Source organism: Sceloporus occidentalis, unplaced genomic scaffold, assembly GCF_023333645.1.
Source record: "Sceloporus occidentalis isolate IW3139 unplaced genomic scaffold, rSceOcc1.0.p SCAF_6, whole genome shotgun sequence".
NCBI lineage: Eukaryota > Metazoa > Chordata > Lepidosauria > Squamata > Phrynosomatidae > Sceloporus > Sceloporus occidentalis.
In genome coordinates this window covers 42,867,759-42,885,058 of record NW_028316986.1, presented here as the reverse complement: position 1 = coordinate 42,885,058, position 17,300 = coordinate 42,867,759, and the positions used below count along the sequence as shown (strand labels likewise).

General features: G+C 40.1%; 1 protein-coding gene across 1 annotated transcript in view; it reads left to right on the top strand.

Annotated features, from left to right (window-relative positions):
• PARP1 (poly(ADP-ribose) polymerase 1) overlaps positions 1–16,427 on the top strand; it is a 56,517-nt gene extending 40,090 nt beyond the window's left edge. Inside the window, exons 12-23 of the mRNA XM_089529437.1 lie at positions 154–286; positions 1,426–1,621; positions 3,245–3,373; positions 4,908–4,991; positions 7,662–7,784; positions 8,489–8,617; positions 9,258–9,356; positions 10,544–10,696; positions 11,432–11,559; positions 11,889–11,950; positions 13,392–13,506; positions 15,465–16,427. Of these exons, the coding sequence (XP_089385563.1) occupies positions 154–286; positions 1,426–1,621; positions 3,245–3,373; positions 4,908–4,991; positions 7,662–7,784; positions 8,489–8,617; positions 9,258–9,356; positions 10,544–10,696; positions 11,432–11,559; positions 11,889–11,950; positions 13,392–13,506; positions 15,465–15,546 (1,433 nt within the window). The 3' untranslated portion in view covers positions 15,547–16,427. The remainder of the gene's footprint in view (positions 1–153; positions 287–1,425; positions 1,622–3,244; positions 3,374–4,907; positions 4,992–7,661; positions 7,785–8,488; positions 8,618–9,257; positions 9,357–10,543; positions 10,697–11,431; positions 11,560–11,888; positions 11,951–13,391; positions 13,507–15,464) is intronic.
• Positions 16,428–17,300: the final 873 nt, after the last annotated feature.

The following is a 17,300-nucleotide window of genomic DNA, read 5'->3' as shown; positions in this document are numbered from 1 at the left end:
TCTGTTTGAAGTAGGAAAGGAAATGAACTGCCTGCCAGCATTTCCATGCTGGGTAGGACTTGTGCTTGGTTCATCTAATAATCTGAGTAAAGAAAAATGTTTTTCTCTCCAACTCTTGTTCACCTTCTCTTTAAATATATATATATCTATAAGGGTTGGAAGATTCTGCTCATGTCTTTGAAAAGGCTGGTAAAATCTTCAGTGCTACTCTTGGCCTAGTCGATATCGTCAGAGGAACAAATTCATATTATAAGCTTCAGCTACTAGAAGATGACCGAGAAATCAGGTTAGTTTTTCTTTTTTCCTAAAAGAGAATTGCCTTGCACATAGGAGTGAGAGACCTGAACAGAATAGCTGCCCTCAACTTGTTAATTCTCTTTTCTATGCTCTTAAACATGTTATGTGAATCCAGTGCCAGAGGCAGTTGTACAGAAGGCTAGTAGCTCTGTTAGTCTGTTACATTGAAGCTAGAGTCTCATACACAGTTGTATAGAGGACAAACTTTTCAAGTTAATGGTGCTTACATCTGGGTAGATATTACTTACTATTTGGTAGTCTTTTATTTCCTTAAAGACTAAGCAGAGTTATACTGTGGCTTGAATTTCCATGAGCTGGATGCAAGAGCCAAGTAAATGCAAGAGGTAGAATCCAGTGTGTTGTGGTGAGGTGATTTGAGTACTGGCTCAAAGAAACACACTGGGTGACCTTGGGCAAGCTCTCTTTCAGCCTCAGAGAAAGGCAGAGGCAAACCCCCTCTGAACAAGTCTTAACAAGAAAACCCTGTAAACAGATCCTTCCAAGAAAACCTGACGTTGCCATAAGTTCGTTATGACTTGAAGGCACACAGCAAGAATCAGTGACATGTGTTGCAAGGCCTTGTGTTCCACTACTGATGTTAAATTAGCAGAGAAATACTAGATGGGTCACCTGTACCCACTGTTTTTAAAATTACGTATTTGTCCATACATACATAAGTGTGTATATTTTTATATATATGTTTTCAAAAATAGACCAAAATGGGGAGCTAAAAACAAAGCCAAAATAAAACTTTGTAGCATGGGAAATGGTTACAGTGCTGATATTATGATTATAAAGATTTAGATTTAGGGGGCAGGTTGGAAGACTGTTCTTATAGCACTGAGTGTAGTTTATTGTTGTTAGCTTTGGGATCTAAATATTTCACAGCTCCTAAATCCACAAATGCTTTCTGTTCTTCTTTAATGATGTGTTTTCTGAGGCCATTGTCAGCTTGTGTAGGCAGAGGACAGTAGACAGAGCCTTTCACTGCAGCTGTTGGTAATGGAATGCACATGTGAACTAATGGGATTTGGATTTGTCCTTTGTTGTAAGCATGTTCTCCTCTAAAGCCATTTGCTCAATTTAGTCCTAAGTGCTTGTTTTTCTCATATTTCCTTTTGATTGTAGATATTGGGTTTTCCGTTCTTGGGGTCGTGTTGGAACAGTCATTGGAAGCAATAAGCTAGAACAGATGTCATCTAAAGAAGAAGCCATTGAACATTTCCTGAACCTGTATGAGGAAAAGACAGGCAATTCCTGGCATTCCAAAAATTTTACCAAGTATCCCAAAAAATTCTACCCTCTGGAAATAGACTATGGTCAGGTAACAATGATTGCATTCCAAAAAGAAAAATTACTTATTTGGGAATATCAGACTATGTACAACAGGGTTGGCCTCCTGCAGGTCTCTGGAGAGTCACTCCTCCAGTTTACCTCTTTCATCTTCACAAAATGTTGGGCTGTCAATTCTTATTACCCCAAAAAAGCAATAGTATTTTTCCAGAGCTCTGTGAAGCAAGAGGAGTTCTTAACTGACTATTTTGCAGTTTGCGTTCCTTTTTACATCTTTCACTAGATCCAAGCCTGGATTTTCAGTCTAGCACTCCATTTTGGGGGTCTTGTCCTCTAAATGTTGACACTAAAGCAGCTCAAGACACCAATCTTAGAAAGCCTACTGAGGTGGGGAAAAGACCTCCAAACACAGTGAAATGTCTGATAGAACCTCTCAGAGGCTAGGCAGGCCCAGTTGGCTGCTGAGGGGGGGGGGGGGGGAGGGACTTTAAAAATAATACCCAATATATTTGCAATGAAGTGCTAGGGACCCTTGGGCTATACATCTTTACTCAGAAGTGAGGAAATCTCAGTGGAACTTAGGGGCTGTACAAACATCCTGTAAGGGGTGGCTCTGCGCCACCCCTCGAAGCACTGGATTGGGGATGCAGCAACTGCATGCCATGCCCCCAATCCAGTACAGCGCCTATCTGCACCGCTACAGAGGTGCCATAAGCACCATGCTGCAGCCTTAGGACTGTTTGGGCACTGCGCACGAGCGATGTCATCATGATGCCCTCCATCTGGTCAGGTGCATGCCCACATGGCGCCCAGGTGCCAGCACAAGGGTTTTGACCATGTAAACGCTCAGCCCTCACTTAACCCTACTTCGGGTCTAGCCTGGACAAAGTGTACACCCTTTTACGTCCTACTGTGTGTTAGGATTATAGTAACTCCTTTTCTCTCACAGAGCATACTATCTCCTTTCTTTGATACTCCTTTTCTTCTGTTTGGTATGAGAGTTTAATGCTTAAGAATTGGATCTATTCTTTTGTTCTTAGCTTGAGCTCCTTCAAATGACCTTGTTTGTGTCAGCTAAAGGCAACATAAAAGGATTGGCTTGCAATAATTGAGTTGTGTCATTGAAGCTATTAGCTGTACTGATTGGGGCATTCTGGGGGCTGTAGCTTTTCAGTGACTTTATTTGAATGGGACAAAATTTGAAATTAATTTTTGTTTTCCTGTGGAGAAAATAAAGGCTTATTACCTCTTTAGAACTAGGCTTAATATAGAAAGTTAGATTTAGTTTAAGTGTGCGGGGCTGTAAGTTCCAGACTGCATGCTGACTGTCTCTAGCTAAACTAGATGAATCAAAATACAGTGTGCCCGCGTCATACGCGGATTTGAGCATACGCTCAAACCCATGTAGAGCAGCAAGGGGCGGCACATCCCATTGGAATTAATGGGGCACGCGCCTATGGTGCGCATGCACTGCTGTATGCACAAGCCCCATTCATTCGAATGAATGGGGCTTGAGCATGCGCAGAATTCGGCTTACACGGGGGGGGCAGAACGGATCCCCTGCGTAAGCTGAGGGCGCGCTTTACATTTTTGCATCCTAATCCTTAAATGTGTGTGATCTTCATACATGCTTTCTCTTTTTTTGTCCCGTAAGGATGAAGAAGCAGTGAAGAAATTGACAGTGAGTGCAGGAACCAAATCAAAGCTTCCCAAGCCAGTCCAAGACCTTATTAAGATGATCTTCGATGTGGAAAGCATGAAGAAGGCCATGGTGGAATTTGAGGTTACTAATTATCATGGCTTTTAACTTCTTTCATGTTCTCATTTTGCTAACTGTATCATGACAGCAGTGCACACTCTCTCTAGCAGATGTTCTCACCACCCAACCATCTTTGACTCCTTCATGGGGTGTTAATGCTGGCCTTTGATAGCAGAAGAAAGGAGCTGTGTCTGCAAAGTACAATTGGCCTTCAACATTTGTGGGGGTCAGAGGTGCAGCCTACCCCCTGTAAACCACAAATATAGGCTCACCATTTATTTTTACCTGATTGGGGCCTGATCTAGACAGGCATAAAGTGGCCCTCATCATGTGCTAAGGGTTGGCTGAAGGCGCACTGCCCATACTTGCTTCACCCCTAGCATGTGACGAGGGCGTCAAAATGGCGGTGCCCATGTATACAGGGCTCCGCCATTTTGACATGACGGACGCCTAGCATTTGCATGTCCTGGCGCTATGAAGCCACACGGTTTGTCCGCTATGGCTCCCTCGCACAGCAGAGCAAGATGCGGACAGACTACCCTTTTTGGGCGGTCTGTATGCCGCCACAGTACTGTTCTAGGCACCTATAGGTCCTTCAGGGCAAGTCTGTGGTCAGCTTCTGGCAAAAGACTCTACAGAAGTCTGGAGAGAAGTTTTTTTGGTGGCAGGAGCGAATATAGTAATCTACAAATAATCAAATCCGCAAATGCTTAATCCACACATGTGGAGGGATGAATATACTTGGTCTGAAGTGCTGCAGTCATTTTATCCCTGCAATAGGTAGTCATTGATCCAATACATGGATTGGATTTGATTATATGCTGCTTTGTTTTTTAATTATACAATATCTCAGACCTTCTTTGGCCTCCCAGATCTGAATAAGGGAGAGGAAAGGCAAAGCTAAAAAAAAGGAAAAACAGGTTCATTGATATGAGCTTCTTTTTTCACCATATGATTCTTAATATAGCTTTTGGTAAAACATTAAAACAAATAACATAGCAGCTGTCCATGGTCATAGTTAATGGACCTTATGATATGAAGGAAATCTTGAATCAAAATTGCATCACCTGCCTTCCTTACATTATTTCACTTTGATTTGAGAATTTTTCATATGTACACTCGGCCCCCGGGTTACGAAATTAATTCGTTCCGCCGCCATTTTCGTAACCCGGAAGGCTTCATAAGCCGAAAAAGCCATAGGCGCTAATGGGGAAAAGCCGCGATTCCGTGCAAAATAGCGCCGAAAAGCACCAAAATTTTATTCGCAACCCGGAATAACCTTCGTAACCCGGAAATATTTTTTATTATTTTTTTTTTCCGTAACCCGGAAATTTCGTATCGCGGCGCATTCGTATCCCGGGGTAAGAGTGTAGTACAATTTTCAGTAATGATATTTTCAAGCTTCAAGCAATACTGTGGAAAAACTGAGGCAGTAGGGTTGTGTAAGGATTTACAACTGGTCCTCCATATCCATATCCAGATCTTTTTACCAACTTATTTCCTGGATGTTAAAGAGTGAAGTCCTGTTTTAATTACTTCCATTTATCTCTTCATTTAGATAGACCTCCAGAAAATGCCTTTGGGAAAACTAAGTAAGAGACAGATCCAGAGTGCATACTCCATCCTTAATGAAGTGCAGCAGGTGAGCATAAAAGAATTAACTTCGTAATGATGAAGGGAATTCATAAGACATTCTGAGAAGGGAGTTCCACAGGGTGGGAGCAGCCACTGAGAAGGCTCTCTCTCTCATGTCCTCACCAAACGAGCCTGGGGTGGTGGTAGGACTGAGAGAAAGCCTTCTCCAGAGGATCTTAGGGCTCTATGGAAGATACGGTCTCTCAAATAGTCTGGACCTAAACCGTGTAGGGCTTTATAGGTCATGACCAGCACTTTGAATTGTGCTCAGAAACAAACCAGTAGCCAGTGAAGCTGTTCCAGTACAGAAGTATATGCTCCCTGTAACTGGCTCCAGTCAGCATTCTAGCTGTGGCATTTGGGACCCGCTGAAGTTTCCTTCATTGTTCCATTGTTCTCTACTAAACACTAAGAAAGGACCAGAAATTTCAATTTCAAGCTTGTGCTTGGCTCTCTGCTTTGTCTGATCTGACAGTTACCAGGGAGCATTCAAGTCCTAAACAGGTATAGTAAGAATTCTTGTTAAGTATTGTAAAAGTCATCTTTTACAATACCCTCCTACCTCATTAACTCTGATTAACTTTCTGATTGGTTGCATGATCAGGAAGATTGGACTGATTTTTTTTTAAAATGGGAAAGCCCCTGCACAATTGGAGACACTTGATTCACCTCATCTGATGTCAGTTAGATTAGGATTACAGAGATTAATGATACATCTGTAAAGGTTTATAGGAACCACCACAAAAATAGTTAGCAATGTGCTCTGACCAATGTAAAAATTGATAATTTAAGAACAAAGCTAGATTGTAGATACACAAATGCATCCTGTAAGCAAAATAATTGCCTGATGTGACAATTTCTTCCAAACAGCCATTTTGCACTCAAGAGGAGGGGATAGCAGTAAATTGGATTATCGGAATATTACCACCAGAAGGAAAGGGGTTGGGATGTGGGTGGGTGGGACAAAAATGAAGGGAAGAGGCAGGTATCAGGAGAAGTTTTAGGGTTTTTTTTTTGTCCTGATCCCTTTGGCCTGCTACATGGCTGATTGGCAGCAAATACACAGGCAAGGATTGGTTTTCGTCAAAAACTTTATTTTGGATGGGAGGGATGGATAGTGCATAGTGAAGAGATTTATGTATGCCATTTGGAGATCTCTAAGGATACTGCATGAGAAAAGACAGACCTTTATAAACAGCATGATAAAAGTAGTTGTGTAGAGCTGGATGATATTCTCAGAGATCCGTGTCAGCAGGCAGAGAAGTGTGGTTAAAATTCCTTTTAAAATGAAATTCTGTAGCAGTTCCATGTGAGCCTTTTTATTCCAGTGACTATTTCGAATGCTCAATCTTCTCTTAATAGGTACTTAAATTGTCTTCATTTCTTGTTGTGTAGATACATATAAAATTTGTAACTGCTTCACATATAATGACATCTTTTCACAGGTAAATTGCTTATGCCAACTGCTGATATAATCTTTTTGTATCAACACCTTACTGGCTGTCAGCCTGGGTCCAGAGCGCTGGCTTTAAGAAGCTTCTCCTTCTGTATCTATTTACCTGAAATTTACAATCTGAGGCTCTTTTCCAGATGCTCCTGCCAAGGGAGACAAGACAGTTGGCACCATTACCTTCTCACTGGTGTGCTTCCCCATCAGTGAAATGCCCTTTTCACAAAGGCTTAACTGCCCACCTACCTTACCTTTCTGCACCAAATGAAAATCTTTTTCTTCTCCCAGGCACATTAAAATTGGCTCATAGCTGTCTTCTGTTCTGCTGCTGGTTTTATGATGTGCTGCCTTTCGTAATTGCTTTATTCACCAGAATCCTTTTGGTGCATTACCTCTGTGTAACTACATTGATGGAGGCAATAGTGGCAAGAAGAAGGCAGCAGTGAGTGGAGCAACTGTGAAGGAAGAAAGCATTAGAGGAAGAACCTGATCAATGCTAGTTTTTGTCTGCCTTACCTTACTGCAGCAGTCTACTGAGCTACTGATTCTTGAATGGTCTGACAGTGCAATTATGTACACATATATGTATATACGTACAAAATTCACTGTTTTTTAAAGGAGGCAATGAACAGCGCTGTATTGCAGCTTGGATAATTTAAGTAGGTCTGCTTCTACAGGGTATAGTGGTTATTTGGTTATATGTGTCCAAGGATGCACACCCTTTGGTAAGTGCATATAATCCCTTAATTGAGCAGTCATTCATAAGACCATATGCATGAGACCTAAGAGTACAAAAATCTCATACTTGGTCTTTAGTGAATTAATTGGTACAAAGGCTTTGTGTCAGCTTGAGTATTAAAATCGTTGTTTCCTTTTTCATAGCATGAGTTCTCATAGGCTAAAATATAGTACTTAGATCCAGCTTTCTGACTATCTCACTGAAACTCTGCAAAAGGTTTGAAAAAGCTACTCCCATTTTTTTAAAAAATCGAGCGTTTTCATGAAACCAAGTTGTTGTTTTTTTACATATAAGTTTCTCTGTTAAGCCTCTTGGGGTAGATCCCAGAATTAAAATAGCTGAGTAAAAATCTCTTGCCTTTTTTTTTTATTATAAGGAGAGAGAAATCTGCTGTATTCCAGTTGCCACACTTGCAGCTGTTTCAGATGATACAAGACTTGACTCCTAACATAACCTTGCTGGTTTTGCTGCTTTTCCTCCTTTTATAGGCAGTTTCTGATGGTGGCACGGATTCGCAGATACTGGATCTGTCCAATCGCTTTTACACTCTAATTCCTCATGATTTTGGGATGAAGAAGCCCCCTCTTTTGAATAATTTGGACTACATTAAGGTATTGGTGGTAAAAATCTTTGATGCTTCATTTGAGACTTTAGTTTTGATACCTTTAGTTTTGGCACCTTTAGTTTTGGCACCTTAGTCACATTATTTATCCTTGTAGTTTTGGTTGCATTCATTATTGCCCAAGGTGATTTGGATTTGGTTTTAAAGCCTTACTCAGGAATTATGTGCCCCTGGGCTGCATGTCACCCTTGTGGATGGGGGATCAAGTACAGCCTTTCATATTCCTACTCATTTTCCTCCTCCTCAGACCCTGGCATGCAGGCACATGCACATATACATTTATTTCCAGAATGGCAGCTGTGGCAGAGTGGTTCAGGCTTCCAGAATTCTGAAGGAAGACCCAACAGACTCCAGAGTGTGCCCATGTCTGGTTTATTGAATGACCTTGGGCAGGTCACCAATTCTCAGGCTAATTGACACCACAGGGTTCTCTGGATAAAATGAAAGTCTGTGATGGCAGAATACCACAGGAGCTATATACACAACCCTGAACTGTTGGATGAAGTCTGCAACAAATAAGTAGACCGCATGTTTCTTGTACCAAGAGGGAGATGTTGCCTTTGTTTCTTGTTTTGTTTTGTTTTTAAATACCATTATAATAAAACAGTAGTTTCTCAAACCACCTGTTAAGTAGTCTGAAGAGTTTGGTATTCATTCATTTTAAGGAATAATCATATCATCTTATTTAATTAGTCCAAAGTGGAGATGCTGGACAATCTGCTTGACATTGAAGTGGCCTACAGTCTGCTCAGAAGCGGTGCTCAGGATGGGGATAAAGATCCAATAGATGTGAACTATGAAAAACTGAAGACAGACATCAAGGTGAGGTGGAGGAAAATGAAGTGTCTTCCTTTCAGCCCCAACTAATCTCTTTTCCATTTTCCCAGGCAGGTTTGGATGGATAAATCTAAAAAGAACATTTTGCATCTGCTTGGAGATGCCAGGCAGGTGTAATAATCTGTGGCCCTGAGTGTTGAAAACTTCCTCTTGTCATTTGGAAGCTTATGTCTGTTCACTTCATATTCCATTGATTGGTTTGTTTTAAAAGCAGTTTAAAATAATAACTATCAGATTTAGACCAGAATTAAAATGGATACACAACAACTTTAACATTTTTTTTTCAACACATTGACCTTTATTTCTGAATAACTTTGCTTAGTATTGTGCTGAATGTCTACTCCTCATTTGCTCTTTTAGCAGTTTTTTGGAGAACTTTGACCACACTACTCTAAGCGCCTATCAGTCGCTTTTAACATCCTGAAATACTGTGTCACATTGAAATCAAAGTAAAATTGATGGAATTCTAGACACACTTATACAGAATTCACCCCTGTCTTCTATTGATTATGGACTACTTAAACCTATCTACTTTTTGTTATTGACTTCATTGAAGATAAAACCAAATTTCCTAGTTCAATGGGATCATGAAAGCATTAATTTTTATTTCCAACTTCGTTTATAGGTAGTAGACAAAGGGTCAGAAGAAGCCAAGATCATAAAGCAGTATGTTAAGAATACCCATGCAAGTACCCATAATGCATATGACTTGGAAGTTGTGGAGGTGGGTTCTGAAAATACTTGGATTTTAAAATGTAAAACTGCTTATTCTTCTTGCTAGTCAATAGATTATGCAATATATTGAACATCTAGTTAAACTGTTTATTATTAATGCCAAAGTTGTTATAAAGGAATATAACCTCTTGTATGATTTCATTTGGTTTTACTTACTGGGCTAATGCAAGATACACTCTGTATGTAAGAAACTAGAAATAGGAATTTAAACCCCCTTCCATCCGCTTTCCTCCCCAAATTTAAATCCCAGAGTTGTTGGAGACTAAAACCAGGCTATGAACCTAATGTCCCCTACAGACATAAACAGGCTTGGTGTGGTAATTATTGTTAATTTATGTTGGGCACCCTGGTTAGTGCTCACTGGAGTTCCGTCTCAAGCAGAATTTGCAGTCATGTTTTGAAGGTGCTGTCAGATCCTGGTTGGGATAGAACCCTAGTCAGTATTCAGTGTGGTAAAAAAATAGGTACAATTTTGTTATTCATTATTCAGCAGGGAAAAGTTAAACCTAAGCCTAAGGGAGAAGTGAGCGCTCATGTATAGGTAATTTGGTCTAGAAGGTGATTGGATAAGCCTATATAAATTTCTTTGCCTAAGAGCAGCTGGGAAAGGGGCACTATTTTATTAGAGCCATGGGAGTGGGGGAAATCTCTATTCCACATCCACAGTCCATACACATCTGATCTGGGAAGATTCAGTCATAGCTGTCCAGTGTAATGTCTGATTTGATCTTCAAAGACTAGTTTGGGAACAATGAGAAACAGAAGTGAAACATGGTAAAATTCATCAAGAGTACGTAAGAAACATCCTAAAGGTTCCATTAGATTCTCCAACTGATTTCAGGGTTACAGCTAATATATATTATTGAAGCTACTGTCTTGTCATTTGTAAATTTTGTACCATCTTCAAAAGCTTAAAATGTTTCAGTACAATGCCCAAGATTAAATTGGCATTGAATGTTTCCATTTTCAACTCCTTCTCTCCCCTCCATACTGAAAACAAATCCTAGCTTTCATAGTTTAAAAGGGTGTCTGAATTTATAATGTTATATACAAATTGTATTGGTAAGACATTGTGTGTCCATGTGCATCTACAGAGAGTTAAGATCCTTTATCAAAATAATACTCAACAGACACTGTTATGCCACACATTTTTCTTTTTCCCCCTCCTTTATAAAGATTTTCAAGATTGAGCGTGAAGGAGAAGGTCAACGTTATAAGCCATTCCGAGAATTACACAATCGCCAGTTACTCTGGCATGGTTCTCGCACTACCAATTTTGCTGGTATTTTGTCACAAGGTCTCCGAATAGCTCCACCTGAAGCTCCAGTGGTATGTAAGCTGCTAGCTGATTGCCTGTGCCAAGCATGACTTGTTTACCTCCTGCTGCCCTAGAACTCTCAGTCTACATTGTCATCAGTAAAAAGAAGCAAAACCTTTAATCAATAAAGTATTAGAAAGTGTCATTTAGAATTATTTTAAATGTGGCAAAGAAATATTAAAAATAGCCAACTCAAAAATAGTAATACGTATTTGAAAAACAGATAAAAATCCAAATAATTTACTGCTTAAAAGCATCAGTGAAAGCCAAGCAGACATATCCCCAGTTCTGAGGGAATACCATCTGTTCATCAGCCTCTGACAGCTCAGTCTGTACAACCCAGAGTACAGTGAATCACAAGTAAAATTTCAGATTACTGAATCAAGAAAGTTGAGTCACATGCCACAGATGAAGGTAAAAATGAATAAAATTAAGATAGAGAATTTTTGCTTAATATAATCTGGAAGAGAGTTCTTTCCTGACTTCCACTTTGTTAAACCTTCATGGTTTGGAAAACATGTCTACAGAATAATAATGAAAAGTTCAGAGAGAATATGTTACTGCTAAATTGAATCTTGTCTCTCATTGTCTTTTTGTCTATTAGAGTTTTGAATATTAGTATAGTGGCTGAAAATAAGGAGATGTGGGTTGCCTATTGACCTCTTTGCTTTTTAGATTCCCCTGGTTATGAGATTTTTAGGACAACAGATATAACTTTGTTAACCTCCTATTTATTTTATTTCTAGACTGGCTACATGTTTGGGAAAGGTATCTACTTTGCGGATATGGTGTCTAAGAGTGCCAACTACTGTCATACTTCTCAGACAGACTCAGTAGGCTTAATCTTGCTGGGAGAAGTTGCCCTTGGAAATATGTGAGTAATCTTTTTGAAAGTACCTCTGCTAATGTGCAGTGGTATTTGGTAATTCTAAAGAATCCAGATTGGTATCTTGATTTACTTTTAAGAAAGATTTGGTTCTATGCATCCCTACAGTGGATTGTTTGACTTCAGCAAAATACTGTTTAAACTACGGTGAGCCATATTGAAGTGTTGCATTTCAAAGCACTGAAATGCTTAAATGATTTCATTCAACAAAACTTGTTTATCAAATATAATTGAAACTCATATTAGCTACAGAGGGCCCCTTTTGTTTAAACTTCTTTGGGATACTGTTCTTAATTAACCTCTTTTCTATTTGACAGGTATGAACTGAAAAATGCTTCTCATATAACCAAGTTACCAAAAGGAAAACACAGTGTCAAAGGTAAAATCTGATTGGAAATGCCTTAATAAACATTAAATTAAATCTATTTATCCTATCTACAGTGAGCCTACTGAAATGAACTATGTTGCTCACATAGCAGGCCTCAGGGTGGGAGGATATGCAAAGGAGGATTAATGTTTGCTTGATTAGTGCTGTCTTCTGGGAAGCCCCTGACCTATTTCTCATTTGCATTTGTTGAGTCTTCAGCTTGCTGTTTTTCAGGACTGGAAGCCAAATCTTGTTTACCCTGAAAGTAATCCAGCAGACATTAATCCTCCTTTGCATATCCTCCCACCCTGAGGCCTGCCATTAGCAACAAAACAATATACATGCAAATCACTCCTCCTTTCCCAGGGTGACACAGTATGTATATATACACACAACTCTTTTCCAGGCAAGCATTCTCTGAAGATGCCAGCCACGGATGCTGGTGAAATGTCAGGAAGAAAACTCATCTAGAACGTGGCCACATAGCCTGAAAACCCCACAAAAAACTATGTTTAATAATTTCTGTAATTATTTGGGGGTTAATATGATCTCATGTTAAAACCTCCAAAGATAAATTTAGTAGGCTACTTCAGCTGAGGGCAAATAAAGAATTGACAGGAATGGAAAAGTAATACTTTTTTAACACGTATGGTAAAAATCAAGCAATCTGGATATAGAGATTACAGTTTCAGTTCCCCTACACAGCTGAAAAATTCACTGACATTGATCCATATGCTTTTTTAACCTGAAGATAAAATAGAGATAAAGATATAACTTGCCAGGACACTTTTGAAGGAAAAGTACGGTCTAAAGAACTATTGGATACATTCTTTAAATTTTTACAAATTTAGTCTTAAAGCTAAATCCTAAATTACTAGGGGGCATGTCCCACAGGATTCAGTGCTCCTTACCAATGAGTAAATGGACACAGGACCTTGCTGTATCAGTCTTCAAACCATTTTATTTCCCATAAAGTGAATTCCCATAAAAGGAATTCAAATTTTGAGCCAATTTTAATAGTATGTATGTGTATGTGTTTTCAAGTCGCTTGTCGCCTTCTGGTGACCTCATGAATTTTTCATATGGTTTTCTTAGGCAAGGATTACTCAGAGATGGTTTAGTCAGTTCCTTCCTCTAAAATATACCCTGCAGCACCTCATATTTGTTGGCAGTCTCCCATCCACATATTAACCAGGGCTGACCCTTCTTAGCTTCTAAGTAGTTATCCATATATTGATCCATAAACTAGCAATGTTTCCTGCAGTACAAAGTTCCTTTCCAGTGTTACAGAAACTTGGCTTTTAAATTTTTCCTCTAAATCTTTGTGAGCCAGACTGTAGTGCTTTTTCCAATACTTTTACTCTTTATCAGAATAACAGATAGGTTCAAAATTATTTTAGCATAAATATAAAGTCATTAACTTGATTTTGTTTGCTTTTCTTCTTCTATATAGGCTTGGGTAAAACAGCACCAGATCCCTCAGCCACTCTGTCTCTTGATGGTGTGGATGTTCCTTTAGGCCTTGGTGTTCCATCTGGAGTTAGTAACACCTGTCTTTTATATAATGAGTATCCTTTGAACAGCATTTTTCTAGTAATGTGGATTTTATTGTAATAACTGCCAAAGAGGAGACATTGTCAGGCAGCCAGAAGACGGCTGGTTCTGAGCACTGTTTCTCCAGTGTGTTGCATGACTGCTGTGCCTTTGGTTTTCTCCTTCCTTTAACTACCACTTATGCTGGCATAATTATGCCAGTATAGTTCACTAACTGGATTCTGGTCTGAGGGCACAAGCACTCTCCTGCACACTCATACCTGATTGTTAATGAAAATGTGTTCATCTTTATGGTTCTGCTTTTGATTCATTGGTGCTCCCACCTTGTCAGGTGGCCGCTTTGAGGTGATGCAGTGTTGACTTTGTTCTGGAGGAGATGAGAAATCTTCTTCCTTCAAACTTTGCTAGCACTTACATATTGTCCTCTTCAGCATGCTGTTTGGTGACAGCTCAGAAGCTACACTTTAAGAATGCAGCAGAAGCTGCATACAAGTACCTCATCAAACTGCAAATCACTTGCTTCCTTAGGCTAATTAAAGTGGTGAAACTGAGGGGCTTTCCAGACTGGTGCTTTGCACCAGCCTGAACACATGTTAGGATTGCCCGAGGGCGGCACCACCGCACGTCCTGCAACCCTAGCACGTCGTGGCAGCATCATAATGGTGGTGCCCTGTATACACGGGCGCCGCCATTATGACATCACAGCCGCAACGCTGCAGGGTGCTTGGGGCGCCCTTGCAGCGTCACGGGAAGGAGCTCCGAAACAGAGCTCCTTTTTGCCACACACATCGCTGGCATGGCCTTTACACAGCCGTGCCAGCGATATGGGAGAGTAAGGGGCAGAGCGGCCCCTTTCTCCCCTTTCCTGTAGTTGTCGGGGTATCCTTGGGGCATGAAGCCCCAAGGACAACCCTTTCCAGGCTGCAGGGATGTGGCGTTTTGCTGCTTCCCCAAGGCCTGGAGAAGCGGCGGATTGGGGCTTCTGGGGCTGCTGCTGTGGATGCCCAGGCCCCAATCTGGAGGGAAAAGGGGCGGGTGCAGGCTGCCTCAAACAGGCGGTCTGTATCCCGCCTGATATAAATAATACAAAGTCATGTGAACACAAAGACCCAGTGCTGTGTTCAGCTGTGACAGCTGCCAGTTTGTTTTCAAATGGACAGTTTTGATCCAAGATCATAGGAAGCCGTCATATATTGAGTCAGACCATGGGTCTATTGAGCCTAGTATTGTCAACTGACTAACAGTGGGTCTCCACAAATTTAGGATTCTTTTCCTAGCTTTACCATTACCTTACATTCTGAAAATACTAACCAGGTCTGACTGCGCTTAGCTTCAAAAATCAGATGAGATGAGGGATGTTCAAAAATGTGTATATCCTTAGAATGTTTTGTCCTAGCATGCCTAATGGAACACATTATTATGATATCCCCCTCCCCCCCCCCCCGTCCTCTACTACGAAGATAATCAGGAGAGCTGCTGGTATGCTGCCATCACATGTTCAATTTAATGTCACAGAAATGGGATGACGTTGTAGGATGATTCCCTCTATCCCACAACGTTAAGAGTAATACAATTCATTTGTTTTGTCAGCTTTTGAGGAGTGACTGAGCTGCTAGTTTGTAGTGAGTGAGATATTTATTTATTTATTTATTTATTTATTTATTTATTTGTATTGTTATGTGTGTTATAATCACATATTGGATTATATACCATGCTATACACCACTTTATACAGCATGGAGGTTAGTCGTACAAATTAAATACATAAAATTATGTAAATAGGAAAGAGGCTGGAACACCCATCAAGAGTTGTTGGTGAAACTACTAGAAGGGTTTGAACTGAGCTAAAGGAAGAAAACGGTTTGCAATTATTTTTCCACAGCTGGTGCTGCAAACATTGAAAGGACTCATGTGAAATTAATGTTTTTTGTGAGATTCTTTTTAAAAGCTCTAACCTTAACTTGTTATTTCAGATATATTGTCTATGATATTGCTCAGGTAAATCTGAAGTACTTGCTGAAGCTGAATTTCAACTATAAGACTTCCCTCTGGTGAACATGAATCAGACTTGTTAAAGAGCTAATGTTATAAAGTCTTTTGAAATATTTAAGCATTGACTACTACTGCTGAGATACAGGAACTAAATTTCAGGATTATGCTGACAGACCTTAGTCAATCACCTCCGTAAGGATTTTTCTTCATTCACATGTGCTAGAACACATGAGATTGAACACTATGAGAATTTTGTGGTTTGTTTTTTTCTTTCTTCCCTCCTCTCTTTGGTCTATACTATTTTGGAAACTGCTATGTCTTTTGACAGACCAAACAATACTAATAATTCAAACATGCTTGATTTTAGCTTTTTGTAAGTGAGGTCAGAGAAGAACTTAGAACTGTTTACAATATTTTGGATTTTCTTTAAAAATCCACAAATCTTCCTTAGTTTCTATTATGAATAAATATTAAACCTGTTTATTTTGAAGTAAAAATAAAAGCTAATTTCATACTAATTCTTTACTCTTACAATACAAAACAGTAATTGCTTTCAGTGAAGTCCTATGCTCCTAGTATGCTGGGTGATGCATCAGGAGTAATGCCTGTATATCCTAACTGTGATATTATAATCAACCAACAGCAGACTCAGCAGTGTACATGCTCTTGTGTATATGAAAGGTGAGGTAAAAATCCTGACACACTCCTCAGTATCCCTGAAGCTCTGATGGATGTCAGTCACATGTAATACCCAAGGGGCCTTATACATATATGACAGTGAAATCCATCACATAACCCAGTACTCATGCATCTTCCACTCACAACCAGGCACCCAAAATACTGTGTAACAGGGCCAGAACTTCCAAAGTACCAATCTGATCATATGCCCATAGGAGCTGATAAAATGTTTTGGGATCTTGCTACGTCCATGGCAACCCCCTCCCCACCCCATGAAAAAAATCCCCAAATCAAAAGCTCAACACATGCAGCTGATGTACAGACAAAAAACAGTCTTGGCCTTTCCATTAATTTGATCCCCAGGGTCAGCCTATCACAGAAAAAGGATAAAGGGACACTAATGTATGGAGCTCCAAATGCAGAATGGCAAGCTGTGATAGTGACAGGGCTGCAAATTCAAGAGCAGCCATGCACCACCATGATTACACACACATTTTCATTAAGAGGACCGCATTGTCTGCTGGTTATTGTACCAGGACCTCTTGTAATCAGTTTGGTCTTCTAACTAATTGTTGAATTTATTTTTGCAACATGGTTAACTGAAGCAGAAGATCTGGAGGACTGTGATGAACAATTGTGTGCTTTTCACACTGCACTCCATCTCCTGGCTTGTTGTCTAGTTAAATATAGCCCAGACCGTATATACTCAACTATAAGTAAAAAAAAATATGCCCAAAAAATTGACCCTAAAATCCTGGGCTGACTTATATACAGGTCAAAACAGTAATACTGCTTAGAAAGGTCCTAAAAGAAGCTCTTCCCCAGTGATTTCTGAAAGAGTTGCTGAGGCAGGAGTGTGGTGTGTGTGTGTGTGTGTGAGAGAGAGGTGATTAACCTTCTCAATCCGATGTTAAAACCTCTCCCCATCCTCTTCCCATTCTGGATCTCTCCTGTCCACCAAACCCCATTTTCCTCCACTTCATTTCCTTCTCAGTCTGCTGTTAAAACCTCTCCCTACCCTGCTCCTGCTCTGGATCTCTCTGACCACCAATCACCCCATTTCCCTCCAGTTTCTTCCCTTTTCAGTCTGATGTTAAAACCTCTTCCAGCACCAGGCTCAATTCTATGGGATTTTGGGC